At 35.7% G+C, this 19,296-nt stretch overlaps 1 protein-coding gene across 1 annotated transcript; it reads left to right on the plus strand.

Annotated features, from left to right (window-relative positions):
- The first annotated feature begins 1,121 nt into the window (after positions 1 to 1,121).
- On the plus strand, positions 1,122 to 18,788 carry taf9 (TAF9 RNA polymerase II, TATA box binding protein (TBP)-associated factor). Its single transcript, XM_083926481.1, has 7 exons — positions 1,122 to 1,196; positions 3,816 to 3,897; positions 4,759 to 4,895; positions 5,631 to 5,765; positions 5,849 to 5,930; positions 6,005 to 6,118; positions 18,497 to 18,788. The coding sequence occupies exons 1-7, from the start codon at positions 1,161 to 1,163 to the stop codon at positions 18,646 to 18,648; spliced, it is 738 nt and encodes a 245-aa protein (XP_083782607.1). The 5' UTR covers positions 1,122 to 1,160; the 3' UTR covers positions 18,649 to 18,788.
- Positions 18,789 to 19,296: the final 508 nt, after the last annotated feature.

Here is a 19,296-nt window from a genome sequence, read left to right on the forward strand (position 1 = left end):
CAGGTTCTGGGTCCAGATGGATGTAAACAGGTTCTCTGGGTCCAGATGAATGTAAACGGGTTCTGTGGGTCCAGATGGATGTAAACAGGTTCTCTGGGTCCAGATGGATGTAAACAGGTTCTGGGTCCAGATGGATGTAAACGGGTTCTCTGGGTCCAGATGGATGTAAACGGGTTCTGTGGGTCCAGATGGATGTAAACAGGTTCTGGGTCCAGATGGATGTAAACAGGTTCTGGGTCCAGATGTGTGATGTCGGAGTCAGGACTTTTCCTTGTATTTTGGTTCTTTTTGGATCTTTTACTGAGGGGAACCATCGGAGTTCCTTAAACCCGGATCAGGGCTCGTTTATTTGGGGCAGAACCAGAGACGTGGACGTGGACGTGGACGTGGACGTGTGTGAGACGCAGACGCAGTGGGTTCTCCTGCAGCGCCCCCTGCAGGAGGTAGAGTCTGCTTCAGTCTGGAACATCAACAGCTGCAGTTATAACTATAATATATATATATATATATATATATATATATATATATTATAGTTATATAAAAAAGTTCTGTAAAGCAACTAATTAGCTGTAAATATTAATAACACGTCCTGCCTTTAATATTCTACTTCAATTAAAGTACAAAAGTATAAGCATCAAACATTCATTACAATTATGTATAATAATAATAATATTAATAATAATAATAAAAAATAAAAAAAAGATATAATAATTATTATATCTTCCTTTTTAATTTGTATTATTATTTTTCAATTATTATTATCATCATCATCATTATAATAATAATTATAATTATTATAATATATTATTTTTTTAATTGTTATTATTATTATTATTGTTTTATGATCATCATCATTAACATTATTATCTTATTATTACTGTTGTTGTATTTATTTAATTATTTTTATTAAAATTAATTATTTATTATTTTATTATGAATATATATATATATATAAATATATATATATTTATATATATATTTCTTTTTTATTATTATTTTTTATTATTTTTAGTACAGTTGTTGTGATACCGGCAGCGTCCTGCAGGTGTCGCTGCCGCACACACACACATACACACACACACAGTCCGCCGCTGTCTGTTCAGTGGAGCCGCAGAAGAAGAAGAGGAAGAAGAAGAAGAAGAAGACGCTCAGGATCCAAAATGTCGGCTCCTAAAAACATCCCGAGAGACGCGCAGGTACCTGCATTAAACCGCACTCTCCCCGGTGTGAACGGGGCTGTTTGTGTTCCGGGTGTGACTCTGAGCTGCAGCTGCGCTCGGTTTAGTTTTAAAAACTTTAGTTAACACAAAAAACACGTTACTCTGACGCTGCTAGCGTTAGCATGTTAGCCTAGCCTGTTAGTCTGTTAGCTTGTTAGCTTAGCCTAGCCTAGCCTAGCCTGTCGCCGTCAGACCGGTGGTGTTTGGGTGTAAACACCGACCCGTGTGTGTTTTTCACACCGCTTCATATTTATCCCGCTGGATGCTTTGAACACTGTACGGCGTGTGAGCGGCCTTTACCGGACTGTTGGGGCACCGAACCCCCGCAGAGGAGCTCCGGAGAGGAGCCGCAGACCGGGATGAAATCGGTGTGATGCTCAGAATAAAAAATATATTTATATTTATTTATATACAATTATGTCAAAGCACCTGTGCAACATAGAGACTAATAGTCCTCATGTTTCACTAGGCTTGTTTTTGAATTATATCATTTATGATTTTTAATAATATATATATATATATATATATATATATTTAATTCAATACTAATTTTCCTCATGCATCACAAGGCTTGTTTTTGAATTATATATTTTAAATGTTTTTTTAATATTATGTTTTACGATTTTTCATATGTTTTATGATTTCTGCAATTTGCTAACATATTTTTACGAATATTTTAATATATTTGTTTTATTATTATTCAATTATTCAAAAACAAGAATGAGGAATATTAGTCTTTATCATAAAAAATCTTTAAAAATATATTATTCAAAAAACATTCTTGTGAAACATGAGGAATATTAGTCTTTAATTAAAAAATATATTATTCAAAATCATAAAAGTATATCAACAAACTACAGAAATTGTAAAACATATTAAAAATAATAAAAGACCATATTAAAAATGATAAAAAATATTATTGTTATTCAACAGAATTGAATGAAATGTTTTAAATGCATCATAGTTTTTTATTGTGAAAATCAACCTGACGTCATATCCTGCTCCTGCGTCAGTGCCTCTCACACTTTGAATGAAATAGATTCATGTTTATGTTTTTATTTATATTTATTATTTATTATTATTATATCGTATGTGTCCGTCCACGTTTGCCTAACTTGTAGTTTTTGTGTTTAAATGTGTTTTTTTGTGTGTGTGTGTGTGTGTCTGTGTGTGTTTGTGTGTGTGTGTGTGTTTCTTAAATGTCTTGATCCTGCAGAGTCTGCCGTACGTCTGTGTCGCTCTGGTTTATTAATGTTTGTGTTCGTGAGGCGTCTCCGCGGTCGTGTCGTCGTCTCCGCGGTCGTGTCGACGACTCCGCGGTCGCGTAGGCGTCTCTGTGGTCTTGTAGGCGTCTCCGCGGCCTTGGTGGCGTCTCTGCGGTCTTTGTGGCGTCTCTGCGGTCTTGATGGTATCTCCGTGGTCTTGGTGCCGTCTCTGCGGTCTTGGTGCCGTCTCTGCGGTCTTTGTGGCGTTTCTGCGGTCTTGGTGGTATCTCCGTGGTCTTGGTGCCGTCTCTGCGGTCTTGATGGCATCTCGGTGGTCTTGTAGGCGTCTCTGCGGTCGTGTCGATGTCTCCGCGGTCTTGTAGGCGTCTCTGCGGTCTTGATGGCATCTCGGTGGTCTTGTAGGCGTCTCCGTGGTCTTGTAGGCGTCTCTGTGGTCTTGTAGGCGTCTCCCTGGTCTTGGTGGCCTCTCTGTGGTCTTGTAGGCGTCTCTGTGGTCTTGTAGGCGTCTCCCTGGTCTTGGTGGCCTCTCTGTGGTCTTGGTGGCCTCTCTGTGGTCTTGTAGGCGTCTCCGTGGTCTTGATGGCATCTCCGTGGTCTTGGTGGCGTCTCTGCGGTCTTTGTGGCGTCTCCGTGGTCTTGGTGGCGTCTCTGCGGTCTTGTAGGCGTCTCTGCGGTCTTGGTGGCGTCTCCGTGGTCTTGGTGGCGTCTCTGTGGTCTTGGTGGCGTCTCTGTGGTCTTGGTGGCGTCTCCGTTGTCTTGTAGGCGTCTCTGTGGTCTTGGTGGCGTCTCTGTGGTCTTGGTGGCGTCTCTGTGGTCTTGGTGGCGTCTCTGTGGTCTTGTAGGCGTCTCTGTGGTCTTGTAGGCGTCTCTGTGGTCTTGTAGGCGTCTCTGTGGTCTTGGTGGCGTCTCTGTGGTCTTGGTGGCGTCTCTGTGGTCTTGTAGGCGTCTCTGTGGTCTTGGTGGCGTCTCTGTGGTCTTGGTGGCGTCTCTGTGGTCTTGGTGGCGTCTCTGTGGTCTTGTAGGCGTCTCTGTGGTCTTGTAGGCGTCTCTGTGGTCTTGTAGGCGTCTCTGTGGTCTTGGTGGCGTCTCTGTGGTCTTGGTGGCGTCTCTGTGGTCTTGTAGGCGTCTCTGTGGTCTTGGTGGCGTCTCTGTGGTCTTGGTGGCGTCTCTGTGGTCTTGTAGGCGTCTCTGTGGTCTTGGTGGCGTCTCTGTGGTCTTGTAGGCGTCTCCGTGGTCTTGGTGGCGTCTCTGCGGTCTTGTAGGCGTCTCTGTGGTCTTGGTGACGTCTCCGTGGTCTTGGTGGCGTCTCGGCGGTCTTTGTGGCGTCTCTGTGGTCTTGGTGGCGTCTGATGGTTCTGAACTGTTGCAGGTGATGATCCAGATCCTGAAGGACATGGGGATCACCGAGTACGAGCCCCGGGTCATCAACCAGATGCTGGAGTTCACCTACAGTAAGTCTCTTACATTAGCCCCGCCCCTACAGGAAGTGTGTTCCCCTCCGTTACATTAGGCCCCGCCCCTACAGGAAGTGTGTTCCTCTCCATTACATTAGCCCCGCCCCTACAGGAAGTCTGTTCCCCTCTGTTACATTAGGCCCCGCCCCTACAGGAAGTTTGTTCCCCTCCGGTACATTAGGCCCCGCCCCTACAGGAAGTCTGTTCCCCAATGTTACATTAGCCCCGCCCCTACAGGAAGTCAGTTCCCCTCCGTTACATTAGGCCCCGCCCCTACAGGAAGTCTGTTCCCCTCCATTACATTAGCCCCGCCCCTACAGGAAGTCTGTTCCCCTCTGTTACATTAGACCCCGCCCCTACAGGAAGTCTGTTCCCCTCTGTTACATTAGGCCCCGCCCCTACAGGAAGTCTCTTCCCCAATGTTACATTAGGCCCCGCCCCTACAGGAGGTGTGTTCCCCTCCGTTACATCAGCCCCGCCCCTACAGGAAGTCTGTTCCCCTCCGTTACATCAGCCCCGCCCCTACAGGAAGTCTGTTCCCCTCCGTCACATTAGCCCCGCCCCTACAGGAAGTCTGTTCCACTCCGTTACATTAGCCCCGCCCCTACAGGAAGTCTGTTCCCCTCCGTCACATTAGCCCCGCCCCTACAGGAAGTCTGTTCCCCTCCGTCACATTAGCCCCGCCCCTACAGAAAGTCTGTTCCCCTCCGTTACATTAGCCCCGCCCCTACAGGAAGTCTGTTCCCCTCTGTCACATTAGCCCCGCCCCCTTTAACGGCAGGTTCATGTGATGTAACCGTGGTTAGTGTTCAGCGTCAGACACAACAGGAGTCGCTCAGCTGCTGTTTCTGTCCTCAGGATACGTGACGACCATCATCGAGGACGCCAAAATCTACGCCACACACGCCAAGAAGTCCAACGTGGACGCCGACGACATCAAACTGGCCATCCAGTGCCGCATGGACCAGTCCTTCACCTCGCCGCCGCCACGAGACGTGAGTTCCCGTGTGTCCCTGCTCTGATCACACAACCACACTACACCACTCCACACCACTCCACACCATGCCACGACCATGCCACGACCACGCCACGACCACGCCACGACCACGCCACGACCACGCCAGGCCCACACCACGACCACACCACTCCCACCACACGCCACGACCACGCCACGACCATGCCACGACCATGCCACGACCATGCCAAGACCACGCCACGACCACACCACTCCCACCACACGCCACGACCACGCCACGACCACACCACGCCAGCACACAACCACGCCACGACCACACCACACTACGCCACGACCACACCACGACCACACCACGCCACGACCACGCCACAACACGATCACACCACGCCAGCACACAACCACGCCACGACCACACCACACCACGCCACGACCACACCACGCCACGACCACAACACGATCACACCACGCCAGCACACAACCACGCCACGACCACAACATGACCGCGCCACGAGACGTGAGTTCCCGTGTGTCCCTGCTCTGATACCACGCCACACCGCGAGCATGCCACGACCACGCCACGACCACGCCACAACCACACCACGCCACACCCAAGCCATGACCACGCCACACCTCACCACGACCACACCACGCAACATCACAACACACCACTTCCTGTCTCTTTGCTGTTTACGGCCTGTCCTGAAACTGTATCTGTAACGTGTCACGTGTTCGATTCCTCCTCTGCGGCGCTCAGTTCCTGTTGGAGGTGGCGCGGCAGAAGAACCAGACTCCTCTCCCGCTCATCAAACCGTACACGGGGCCCCGCCTCCCCCCAGACCGCTACTGCCTGACGGCGCCCAACTACAGACTGAAGACGGTGCAGAAAAAGGTGAGAGCGCGTCAGGAAGCGTTGGTTCGATTCCTCTCGGCTCGTCTTCCTCCATGACATGTTTTTATCTCTGTTGCTCTCAGGTGTCGTCGTCAGCCGGCAGGATAACGGTGCCTCGCCTCAGCGTCGGCGCCGTCTCCAGCAGGCCGAGCACGCCCACCCTCGGTGAGTCACTCTGGCGTGTTACCCAGAATGCACTGCAGCTGCACTTTGTGTTCTGACCCGTGTGTCCTCCACAGGAACGCCGTCCGTCCAGACCGTCAGCACTAAAGTGGGAACGCCCGTGTCTCTGACGGGGCAGAGGTTCACCGTTCAGATCCCGCCGCCCTCGCAGACGGCCGCCGCCAAAACCAGTAAGAACGCACTTCTTGTGTCCTTTCAAAGTAAACCGCCTCAAATTTACTCATTTTGCTTCTGTTTTCAGTCATTTTGCTTCTGTTTTTACTCATTTTGCATCTGTTTTTAGTCATTTTGCTTCTGTTTTTAGTCATTTTGCATCTGTTTTTAGTCATTTTGCTTCTGTTTTCAGTCATTTTGCATCTGTTTTTAGTCATTTTGCTTCTATTTTTAGTCATTTTGCTTCTGTTTTTAGTCATTTTGCTTCTGTTTTTACTCATTTTGCATCTGTTTTCAGTCATTTTGCATCTGTTTTTAGTCATTTTGCTTCTATTTTTAGTCATTTTGCTTCTGTTTTTAGTCATTTTGCTTCTGTTTTCAGTCATTTTGCTTCTATTTTTAGTCATTTTGCTTCTGTTTTCAGTCATTTTGCATCTATTTTTAGTCATTTTGCTTCTGTTTTCAGTCATTTTGCATCTGTTTTTACTCATTTTGCTTCTGTTTTTAGTCATTTTGCTTCTGTTTTCAGTCATTTTGCATCTATTTTTAGTCATTTTGCATCTGTTTTTACTCATGTTGCTTCTGTTTTTAGTCATTTTGCTTCTGTTTTTAGTCATTTTGCATCTATTTTTAGTCATTTTGCTTCTGTTTTTAGTCATTTTGCTTCTGTTTTCAGTCATTTTGCATCTGTTTTTAGTCATTTTGCTTCTGTTTTTACTCATTTTGCATCTATTTTTAGTCATTTTGCATCTGTTTTTACTCATTTTGTATCTGTTTTTACTCATTTTGCTTCTGTTTTTAGTCATTTTGCATCTGTTTTTACTCATTTTGCTTCTGTTTTTACTCATTTTTGCATCTGTTTTTAGTCATTTTGCATCTGTTTTTACTCATTTTGCTTCTGTTTTTACTCATTTTGCATCTGTTTTTAGTCATTTTGCATCTGTTTTTAGTCATTTTGCATCTGTTTTTACTCATTTTGCTTCTGTTTTTAGTCATTTTGCTTCTGTTTTTACTCATTTTGCTTCTGTTTTTAGTCATTTTGCATCTATTTTTAGTCATTTTGCTTCTGTTTTTACTCATTTTGCTTCTGTTTTTACTCATTTTGCTTCTGTTTTTACTCATTTTGCTTCTGTTTTTACTCATTTTGCTTCTGTTTTTAGTCATTTTGCATCTGTTTTTAGTCATTTTGCTTCTGTTTTTAGTCATTTTGCATCTGTTTTTACTCATTTTGCATCTGTTTTTAGTCATTTTGCTTCTGTTTTTACTCATTTTGCTTCTGTTTTTACTCATTTTGCTTCTGTTTTCAGTCATTTTGCATCTGTTTTTAGTCATTTTGCCTCTGTTTTTACTCATTTTGCATCTGTTTTTACTCATTTTGCTTCTGTTTTTACTCATTTTGCTTCTGTTTTTACTCATTTTGCATCTGTTTTTAGTCATTTTGCCTCTGTTTTTACTCATTTTGCATCTGTTTTTACTCATTTTGCATCTGTTTTTACTCATTTTGCATCTGCTTTTAGTCATTTTGCTTCTGTTTTTACTCATTTTGCATCTGTTTTTAGTCATTTTGCATCTGTTTTTACTCATTTTGCATCTGTTTTTAGTCATTTTGCTTCTGTTTTCACTCATTTTGCTTCTGTTTTCACTCATTTTGCATCTATTTTTAGTCATTTTGCATCTGTTTTTAGTCATTTTGCTTCTGTTTTTACTCATTTTGCTTCTGTTTTTACTCATTTTGCTTCTGTTTTTACTCATTTTGCTTCTGTTTTTACTCATTTTGCTTCTGTTTTAGTCATTTTGCTTCTGTTTTCAGTCATTTTGCTTCTGTTTTTACTCATTTTGCTTCTGTTTTTACTCATTTTGCTTCTGTTTTTACTCATTTTGCTTCTGTTTTAGTCATTTTGCTTCTGTTTTTACTCATTTTGCTTCTGTTTTTACTCATTTTGCTTCTGTTTTTACTCATTTTGCTTCTGTTTTTACTCATTTTGCTTCTGTTTTTACTCATTTTGCATCTGTTTTTAGTCATTTTGCATCTGTTTTTAGTCATTTTGCTTCTGTTTTTAGTCATTTTGCATCTGTTTTTAGTCATTTTGCTTCTGTTTTCAGTCATTTTGCATCTGTTTTTAGTCATTTTGCTTCTATTTTTAGTCATTTTGCTTCTGTTTTTAGTCATTTTGCTTCTGTTTTTACTCATTTTGCATCTGTTTTCAGTCATTTTGCATCTGTTTTTAGTCATTTTGCTTCTATTTTTAGTCATTTTGCTTCTGTTTTTAGTCATTTTGCTTCTGTTTTCAGTCATTTTGCTTCTATTTTTAGTCATTTTGCTTCTGTTTTCAGTCATTTTGCATCTATTTTTAGTCATTTTGCTTCTGTTTTCAGTCATTTTGCATCTGTTTTTACTCATTTTGCTTCTGTTTTTAGTCATTTTGCTTCTGTTTTCAGTCATTTTGCATCTGTTTTTACTCATGTTGCTTCTGTTTTTAGTCATTTTGCTTCTGTTTTTAGTCATTTTGCATCTATTTTTAGTCATTTTGCATCTGTTTTTAGTCATTTTGCTTCTGTTTTCAGTCATTTTGCATCTGTTTTTAGTCATTTTGCTTCTGTTTTTACTCATTTTGCATCTATTTTTAGTCATTTTGCATCTGTTTTTACTCATTTTGTATCTGTTTTTACTCATTTTGCTTCTGTTTTTAGTCATTTTGCATCTGTTTTTACTCATTTTGCTTCTGTTTTTACTCATTTTGCATCTGTTTTTAGTCATTTTGCATCTGTTTTTACTCATTTTGCTTCTGTTTTTACTCATTTTGCATCTGTTTTTAGTCATTTTGCATCTGTTTTTAGTCATTTTGCATCTGTTTTTACTCATTTTGCTTCTGTTTTTAGTCATTTTGCTTCTGTTTTTACTCATTTTGCTTCTGTTTTTAGTCATTTTGCATCTATTTTTAGTCATTTTGCTTCTGTTTTTACTCATTTTGCTTCTGTTTTTACTCATTTTGCTTCTGTTTTTACTCATTTTGCTTCTGTTTTTACTCATTTTGCTTCTGTTTTTAGTCATTTTGCATCTGTTTTTAGTCATTTTGCTTCTGTTTTTAGTCATTTTGCATCTGTTTTTACTCATTTTGCATCTGTTTTTAGTCATTTTGCTTCTGTTTTTACTCATTTTGCATCTGTTTTTACTCATTTTGCATCTGTTTTCAGTCATTTTGCATCTGTTTTTAGTCATTTTGCATCTGTTTTCAGTCATTTTGCTTCTGTTTTTACTCATTTTGCATCTGTTTTTACTCATTTTGCATCTGTTTTTAGTCATTTTGCTTCTGTTTTCACTCATTTTGCTTCTGTTTTTAGTCATTTTGCATCTGTTTTTAGTCATTTTGCATCTATTTTTACTCATTTTGCTTCTGTTTTTACTCATTTTGCTTCTGTTTTTACTCATTTTGCTTCTGTTTTTAGTCATTTTGCTTCTGTTTTTACTCATTTTGCTTCTGTTTTTACTCATTTTGCTTCTGTTTTCAGTCATTTTGCATCTGTTTTTAGTCATTTTGCCTCTGTTTTTACTCATTTTGCATCTGTTTTTACTCATTTTGCTTCTGTTTTTACTCATTTTGCTTCTGTTTTTACTCATTTTGCATCTGTTTTTAGTCATTTTGCCTCTGTTTTTACTCATTTTGCATCTGTTTTTACTCATTTTGCATCTGTTTTTACTCATTTTGCATCTGCTTTTAGTCATTTTGCTTCTGTTTTTACTCATTTTGCATCTGTTTTTAGTCATTTTGCATCTGTTTTTACTCATTTTGCATCTGTTTTTAGTCATTTTGCTTCTGTTTTCACTCATTTTGCTTCTGTTTTCACTCATTTTGCATCTATTTTTAGTCATTTTGCATCTGTTTTTAGTCATTTTGCTTCTGTTTTTAGTCATTTTGCTTCTGTTTTTACTCATTTTGCTTCTGTTTTTACTCATTTTGCTTCTGTTTTTACTCATTTTGCTTCTGTTTTTACTCATTTTGCTTCTGTTTTTACTCATTTTGCTTCTGTTTTAGTCATTTTGCTTCTGTTTTCAGTCATTTTGCTTCTGTTTTTACTCATTTTGCTTCTGTTTTTACTCATTTTGCTTCTGTTTTTACTCATTTTGCTTCTGTTTTAGTCATTTTGCTTCTGTTTTTACTCATTTTGCTTCTGTTTTTACTCATTTTGCTTCTGTTTTTACTCATTTTGCTTCTGTTTTTACTCATTTTGCATCTGTTTTTAGTCATTTTGCATCTGTTTTTAGTCATTTTGCTTCTGTTTTCAGTCATTTTGCTTCTGTTTTCAGTCATTTTGCTTCTGTTTTCAGTCATTTTGCTTCTGTTTTTAGTCATTTTGCTTCTGTTTTTACTCATTTTGCTTCTGTTTTTACTCATTTTGCTTCTGTTTTTACTCATTTTGCTTCTGTTTTTACTCATTTTGCATCTGTTTTTACTCATTTTGCATCTGTTTTTAGTCATTTTGCTTCTGTTTTCAGTCATTTTGCTTCTGTTTTCAGTCATTTTGCTTCTGTTTTTACTCATTTTGCATCTGTTTTTACTCATTTTGCTTCTGTTTTTACTCATTTTGCATCTGTTTTTACTCATTTTGCATCTGTTTTTACTCATTTTGCATCTGTTTTTACTCATTTTGCTTCTGTTTTTAGTCATTTTGCTTCTGTTTTTACTCATTTTGCATCTGTTTTTACTCATTTTGCTTGTTTTTAGTCATTTTGCTTCTGTTTTTAGTCATTTTGCATCTGTTTTTAGTCATTTTGCTTCTGTTTTTACTCATTTTGCATCTGTTTTTACTCATTTTGCTTCTGTTTTTACTCATTTTGCATCTGTTTTTAGTCATTTTGCATCTATTTTTACTCATTTTGCTTCTGTTTTTACTCATTTTGCTTCTGTTTTTACTCATTTTGCTTCTGTCTTTACTCATTTTGCATCTTTTTTTAGTCATTTTGCTTCTGTTTTTACTCATTTTGCATCTGTTTTTACTGATTTTGCTTCTGTTTTTACTCATTTTGCATCTGTTTTTACTCATTTTGCATCTGTTTTTACTCATTTTGCATCTGTTTTTACTCATTTTGCATCTGTTTTTACTCATTTTGCTTCTGTTTTCAGTCATTTTGCATCTGTTTTTAGTCATTTTGCATCTATTTTTAGTCATTTTGCTTCTGGTTTCAGTCATTTTGCATCTGTTTTTAGTCATTTTGCTTCTGTTTTTAGTCATTTTGCTTCTGTTTTTAGTCATTTTGCTTCTGTTTTTACTCATTTTGCTTCTGTTTTCAGTCATTTTGCATCTGTTTTTACTCATTTTGCATCTGTTTTTAGTCATTTTGCATCTATTTTTAGTCATTTTGCATCTGTTTTTACTCATTTTGCATCTGTTTTTACTCATTTTGCATCTGTTTTCAGTCATTTTGCATCTATTTGTAGTCATTTTGCTTCTGTTTTTACTCATTTTGCTTCTGTTTTTACTCATTTTGCTTCTGTTTTTAGTCATTTTGCATCTGTTTTTAGTCATTTTGCTTCTGTTTTTACTCATTTTGCTTCTATTTTTAGTCATTTTGCATCTGTTTTACTCATTTTGCATCTATTTTTAGTCATTTTGCTTCTGTTTTTACTCATTTTGCTTCTGTTTTTACTCATTTTGCTTTTGTTTTTAAGTCATTTTGCTTCTGTTTTGAGTCATTTTGCTTCTGTTTTTACTCATTTTGCATCTGTTTTTACTCATTTTGCTTCTGTTTTTACTCATTTTGCTTCTGTTTTTACTCATTTTGCATCTGTTTTTACTCATTTTGCATCTGTTTTTAGTCATTTTGCATCTGTTTTTACTCATTTTGCTTCTGTTTTTACTCATTTTGCATCTGTTTTTACTCATTTTGCATCTGTTTTTACTCATTTTGCTTCTTTTTTCAGTCATTTTGCTTCTGTTTTTACTCATTTTGCATCTGTTTTTACTCATTTTGCATCTGTTTTTACTGATTTTGCTTCTGTTTTTACTCATTTTGCATCTGTTTTTACTCATTTTGCTTCTGTTTTCAGTCATTTTGCATCTGTTTTTAGTCATTTTGCATCTATTTTTAGTCATTTTGCTTCTGGTTTCAGTCATTTTGCATCTGTTTTTACTCATTTTGCTTCTGTTTTTAGTCATTTTGCCTCTGTTTTTACTCATTTTGCATCTGTTTTTACTCATTTTGCTTCTGTTTTTACTCATTTTGCTTCTGTTTTTACTCATTTTGCATCTGTTTTTAGTCATTTTGCCTCTGTTTTTACTCATTTTGCATCTGTTTTTACTCATTTTGCATCTGTTTTTACTCATTTTGCATCTGCTTTTAGTCATTTTGCTTCTGTTTTTACTCATTTTGCATCTGTTTTTAGTCATTTTGCATCTGTTTTTACTCATTTTGCATCTGTTTTTAGTCATTTTGCTTCTGTTTTCACTCATTTTGCTTCTGTTTTCACTCATTTTGCATCTATTTTTAGTCATTTTGCATCTGTTTTTAGTCATTTTGCTTCTGTTTTTAGTCATTTTGCTTCTGTTTTTACTCATTTTGCTTCTGTTTTTACTCATTTTGCTTCTGTTTTTACTCATTTTGCTTCTGTTTTTACTCATTTTGCTTCTGTTTTTACTCATTTTGCTTCTGTTTTAGTCATTTTGCTTCTGTTTTCAGTCATTTTGCTTCTGTTTTTACTCATTTTGCTTGTTTTTACTCATTTTGCTTCTGTTTTTACTCATTTTGCTTCTGTTTTAGTCATTTTGCTTCTGTTTTTACTCATTTTGCTTCTGTTTTTACTCATTTTGCTTCTGTTTTTACTCATTTTGCTTCTGTTTTTACTCATTTTGCATCTGTTTTTAGTCATTTTGCATCTGTTTTTAGTCATTTTGCTTCTGTTTTCAGTCATTTTGCTTCTGTTTTCAGTCATTTTGCTTCTGTTTTCAGTCATTTTGCTTCTGTTTTTAGTCATTTTGCTTCTGTTTTTACTCATTTTGCTTCTGTTTTTACTCATTTTGCTTCTGTTTTTACTCATTTTGCTTCTGTTTTTACTCATTTTGCATCTGTTTTTACTCATTTTGCATCTGTTTTTAGTCATTTTGCTTCTGTTTTCAGTCATTTTGCTTCTGTTTTCAGTCATTTTGCTTCTGTTTTTACTCATTTTGCATCTGTTTTTACTCATTTTGCTTGTTTTTACTCATTTTGCATCTGTTTTTACTCATTTTGCATCTGTTTTTACTCATTTTGCATCTGTTTTTACTCATTTTGCTTCTGTTTTTAGTCATTTTGCTTCTGTTTTTACTCATTTTGCATCTGTTTTTACTCATTTTGCTTGTTTTTAGTCATTTTGCTTCTGTTTTTAGTCATTTTGCATCTGTTTTTAGTCATTTTGCTTCTGTTTTTACTCATTTTGCATCTGTTTTTACTCATTTTGCTTCTGTTTTTACTCATTTTGCATCTGTTTTTAGTCATTTTGCATCTATTTTTACTCATTTTGCTTCTGTTTTTACTCATTTTGCTTCTGTTTTTACTCATTTTGCTTCTGTCTTTACTCATTTTGCATCTTTTTTTAGTCATTTTGCTTCTGTTTTTACTCATTTTGCATCTGTTTTTACTGATTTTGCTTCTGTTTTTACTCATTTTGCATCTGTTTTTACTCATTTTGCATCTGTTTTTACTCATTTTGCATCTGTTTTTACTCATTTTGCATCTGTTTTTACTCATTTTGCATCTGTTTTTACTCATTTTGCTTCTGTTTTCAGTCATTTTGCATCTGTTTTTAGTCATTTTGCATCTATTTTTAGTCATTTTGCTTCTGGTTTCAGTCATTTTGCATCTGTTTTTAGTCATTTTGCTTCTGTTTTTAGTCATTTTGCTTCTGTTTTTAGTCATTTTGCTTCTGTTTTTACTCATTTTGCTTCTGTTTTCAGTCATTTTGCATCTGTTTTTACTCATTTTGCATCTGTTTTTAGTCATTTTGCATCTATTTTTAGTCATTTTGCATCTGTTTTTACTCATTTTGCATCTGTTTTTACTCATTTTGCATCTGTTTTCAGTCATTTTGCATCTATTTGTAGTCATTTTGCTTCTGTTTTTACTCATTTTGCTTCTGTTTTTACTCATTTTGCTTCTGTTTTTAGTCATTTTGCATCTGTTTTTAGTCATTTTGCTTCTGTTTTTACTCATTTTGCTTCTATTTTTAGTCATTTTGCATCTGTTTTACTCATTTTGCATCTATTTTTAGTCATTTTGCTTCTGTTTTTACTCATTTTGCTTCTGTTTTTACTCATTTTGCTTTTGTTTTTAAGTCATTTTGCTTCTGTTTTGAGTCATTTTGCTTCTGTTTTTACTCATTTTGCATCTGTTTTTACTCATTTTGCTTCTGTTTTTACTCATTTTGCTTCTGTTTTTACTCATTTTGCATCTGTTTTTACTCATTTTGCATCTGTTTTTAGTCATTTTGCATCTGTTTTTACTCATTTTGCTTCTGTTTTTACTCATTTTGCATCTGTTTTTACTCATTTTGCATCTGTTTTTACTCATTTTGCTTCTTTTTTCAGTCATTTTGCTTCTGTTTTTACTCATTTTGCATCTGTTTTTACTCATTTTGCATCTGTTTTTACTGATTTTGCTTCTGTTTTTACTCATTTTGCATCTGTTTTTACTCATTTTGCTTCTGTTTTCAGTCATTTTGCATCTGTTTTTAGTCATTTTGCATCTATTTTTAGTCATTTTGCTTCTGGTTTCAGTCATTTTGCATCTGTTTTTACTCATTTTGCTTCTGTTTTTAGTCATTTTGCTTCTGTTTTTAGTCATTTTGCATCTGTTTTTACTCATTTTGCTTCTGTTTTTAGTCATTTTGCATCTGTTTTTAGTCATTTTGCTTCTGTTTTTACTCATTTTGCTTCTGTTTTTAGTCATTTTGCTTCTGTTTTTACTCATTTTGCTTCTGTTTTTAGTCATTTTGCTTCTGTTTTTAGTCATTTTGCATCTGTTTTTAGTCATTTTGCTTCTGTTTTTACTCATTTTGCTTCTGTTTTTACTCATTTTGCTTCTGTTTTTACTCATTTTGCTTCTGTTTTTAGTCATTTTGCATCTGTTTTTAGTCATTTTGCTTCTGTTTTTAGTCATTTTGCTTCTGTTTTCAGTCATTTTGCATCTGTTTTTACTCATTTTGCTTCTGTTTTTAGTCATTTTGCTTCTGTTTTCAGTCATTTTGCTTCTGTTTTGAGTCATTTTGCATCTGTTTTCAGTCATTTTGCATCTGTTTTTAGTCATTTTGCATCTGTTTTTAGTCATTTTGCATCTGTTTTTACTCATTTTGCTTCTGTTTTTAGTCATTTTGCTTCTGTTTTCAGTCATTTTGCTTCTGTTTTGAGTCATTTTGCATCTGTTTTCAGTCATTTTGCATCTGTTTTTACTCATTTTGCTTCTGTTTTTAGTCATTTTGCATCTGTTTTTACTCATTTTGCTTCTGTTTTTAGTCATTTTGCATCTGTTTTTAGTCATTTTGCTTCTGTTTTCAGTCATTTTGCATCTGTTTTTAGTCATTTTGCTTCTGTTTTTAGTCATTTTGCTTCTGTTTTTACTCATTTTGCTTCTGTTTTTACTCATTTTGCATCTGTTTTTACTCATTTTGCTTGTTTTTAGTCATTTTGCTTCTGTTTTTAGTCATTTTGCATCTGTTTTTAGTCATTTTGCTTCTGTTTTTACTCATTTTGCATCTGTTTTTACTCATTTTGCTTCTGTTTTTACTCATTTTGCATCTGTTTTTAGTCATTTTGCATCTATTTTTACTCATTTTGCTTCTGTTTTTACTCATTTTGCTTCTGTTTTTACTCATTTTGCTTCTGTCTTTACTCATTTTGCATCTTTTTTTAGTCATTTTGCTTCTGTTTTTACTCATTTTGCATCTGTTTTTACTGATTTTGCTTCTGTTTTTACTCATTTTGCATCTGTTTTTACTCATTTTGCATCTGTTTTTACTCATTTTGCATCTGTTTTTACTCATTTTGCATCTGTTTTTACTCATTTTGCATCTGTTTTTACTCATTTTGCTTCTGTTTTCAGTCATTTTGCATCTGTTTTTAGTCATTTTGCATCTATTTTTAGTCATTTTGCTTCTGGTTTCAGTCATTTTGCATCTGTTTTTAGTCATTTTGCTTCTGTTTTTAGTCATTTTGCTTCTGTTTTTACTCATTTTGCTTCTGTTTTCAGTCATTTTGCATCTGTTTTTACTCATTTTGCATCTGTTTTTAGTCATTTTGCATCTATTTTTAGTCATTTTGCATCTGTTTTTACTCATTTTGCATCTGTTTTTACTCATTTTGCATCTGTTTTCAGTCATTTTGCATCTATTTGTAGTCATTTTGCTTCTGTTTTTACTCATTTTGCTTCTGTTTTTACTCATTTTGCTTCTGTTTTTAGTCATTTTGCATCTGTTTTTAGTCATTTTGCTTCTGTTTTTACTCATTTTGCTTCTATTTTTAGTCATTTTGCATCTGTTTTACTCATTTTGCATCTATTTTTAGTCATTTTGCTTCTGTTTTTACTCATTTTGCTTCTGTTTTTACTCATTTTGCTTTTGTTTTTAAGTCATTTTGCTTCTGTTTTGAGTCATTTTGCTTCTGTTTTTACTCATTTTGCATCTGTTTTTACTCATTTTGCTTCTGTTTTTACTCATTTTGCTTCTGTTTTTACTCATTTTGCATCTGTTTTTACTCATTTTGCATCTGTTTTTAGTCATTTTGCATCTGTTTTTACTCATTTTGCTTCTGTTTTTACTCATTTTGCATCTGTTTTTACTCATTTTGCATCTGTTTTTACTCATTTTGCTTCTTTTTTCAGTCATTTTGCTTCTGTTTTTACTCATTTTGCATCTGTTTTTACTCATTTTGCATCTGTTTTTACTGATTTTGCTTCTGTTTTTACTCATTTTGCATCTGTTTTTACTCATTTTGCTTCTGTTTTCAGTCATTTTGCATCTGTTTTTACTCATTTTGCTTCTGTTTTTACTCATTTTGCATCTGTTTTTAGTCATTTTGCTTCTGTTTTTACTCATTTTGCTTCTGTTTTTAGTCATTTTGCATCTGTTTTCAGTCATTTTGCATCTGTTTTTACTCATTTTGCTTCTGTTTTTAGTCATTTTGCTTCTGTTTTTAGTCATTTTGCATCTGTTTTTACTCATTTTGCTTCTGTTTTTAGTCATTTTGCATCTGTTTTTAGTCATTTTGCTTCTGTTTTTACTCATTTTGCTTCTGTTTTTAGTCATTTTGCTTCTGTTTTTACTCATTTTGCTTCTGTTTTTAGTCATTTTGCTTCTGTTTTTAGTCATTTTGCATCTGTTTTTAGTCATTTTGCTTCTGTTTTTAGTCATTTTGCTTCTGTTTTTACTCATTTTGCTTCTGTTTTTACTCATTTTGCTTCTGTTTTTAGTCATTTTGCATCTGTTTTTAGTCATTTTGCTTCTGTTTTTAGTCATTTTGCTTCTGTTTTCAGTCATTTTGCATCTGTTTTTACTCATTTTGCTTCTGTTTTTAGTCATTTTGCTTCTGTTTTCAGTCATTTTGCTTCTGTTTTGAGTCATTTTGCATCTGTTTTCAGTCATTTTGCATCTGTTTTTAGTCATTTTGCATCTGTTTTTAGTCATTTTGCATCTGTTTTTACTCATTTTGCTTCTGTTTTTAGTCATTTTGCTTCTGTTTTCAGTCATTTTGCTTCTGTTTTGAGTCATTTTGCATCTGTTTTCAGTCATTTTGCATCTGTTTTTACTCATTTTGCTTCTGTTTTTAGTCATTTTGCATCTGTTTTTACTCATTTTGCTTCTGTTTTTAGTCATTTTGCATCTGTTTTTAGTCATTTTGCTTCTGTTTTCAGTCATTTTGCATCTGTTTTCAGTCATTTTGCATCTGTTTTTAGTCATTTTGCTTCTGTTTTCAGTCATTTTGCTTCTGTTTTTAGTCATTTTGCATCTGTTTTTAGTCATTTTGCTTCTGTTTTCAGTCATTTTGCATCTGTTTTTACTCATTTTGCATCTGTTTTTAGTCATTTTGCTTCTGTTTTCAGTCATTTTGCTTCTGTTTTGAGTCATTTTGCATCTGTTTTCAGTCATTTTGCATCTGTTTTTACTCATTTTGCTTCTGTTTTTAGTCATTTTGCATCTGTTTTTACTCATTTTGCATCTGTTTTTAGTCATTTTGCATCTGTTTTTACTCATTTTGCTTCTGTTTTTACTCATTTTGCATCTGTTTTTACTCATTTTGCATCTGTTTTTACTCATTTTGATTCTGTTTTTAGTCATTTTGCTTCTGTTTTTACTCATTTTGCTTCAAATTTATTCAAACAACACAACTTTCCTAAAATCGGGACTAAAGTTTATTTTGATGTTTTTTTGCAGCGGCGGCGTCCGCGGCGTCCGTGTCCAGTGTGCTCATCAGCCCGTCTCTGATTGGCTCCAAGAACGTGCTCATCAGCGCCAACATGGCGTCGCAGAACGCCGAGTCGCTGAAGAGGAAGCATGAGGACGAGGACGACTACGACGCTTTGTGACAGCGCCGCAGACGCCATTTTCTTTTTTTAACCTTTTTAATAAAAACAAAAACCTGCTGCTGGGCTCATCAGGACCGGACCCAGAACCTCCAGAACCTCCAGAACCCGTGGGTCTGACCTGGAACCAGAACCTGCAAATAAACCGCTGAAATAAACACAGAGCTTCGTCTCCTTCTTTGAACTTTCACGTCTATTTTTACTCGTCTTTGTGGTCGTTTCACGTTTTTAAACTTCATTTATGAATTATAAAAAAAACATGATTTTTATGAGAAAAAGATCAAATTGAGAAAATTCTTTTTATTTTTACTAAAAAATTGCAACTAAATTCTTATAAAAATGCTTCAAACATGAAAAAAAAGGTCATTTTTGAATAAAAAAAATTTTCTGGGGGGGGGAAATGATTTTTACCAGAAAAGATCAAATTTTGAGAATAAAAATGTATTTTTACTAGAAAATTGCAACTAAATTCTTATAAAAATGCTGTAAACATGAAAAAAAAGGTCAAATTTAAAAAAAAAAAAAAATTGCGGGAAAAAAAACATGATTTATTACGAGAAAAAGACAAAATATTGAGAATATTAATTTTAAAGAAAAGTAAAAAATGTGAATAAATGTTTTGATTTTTACCAGTTTTTAAGAAGTTTTGTC

The sequence above is a fragment of the Echiichthys vipera genome, assembly GCF_963691815.1.
Source record: "Echiichthys vipera genome assembly, chromosome: 14".
NCBI classification, from domain to species: domain Eukaryota; kingdom Metazoa; phylum Chordata; class Actinopteri; order Perciformes; family Trachinidae; genus Echiichthys; species Echiichthys vipera.

Excerpts from the sequence above, each read along its gene's own strand:
- taf9 (XM_083926481.1), top strand. The coding sequence starts at position 1,161 with ATGTCGGCTCCTAAAAACATCCCGAGAGACGCGCAG. Across the intron at positions 1,197-3,815 it reads ACATCCCGAGAGACGCGCAG|GTGATGATCCAGATCCTGAA; the intron begins GTACCTGCATTA and ends GAACTGTTGCAG. Across the intron at positions 5,931-6,004 it reads GCCGAGCACGCCCACCCTCG|GAACGCCGTCCGTCCAGACC; the intron begins GTGAGTCACTCT and ends TGTCCTCCACAG.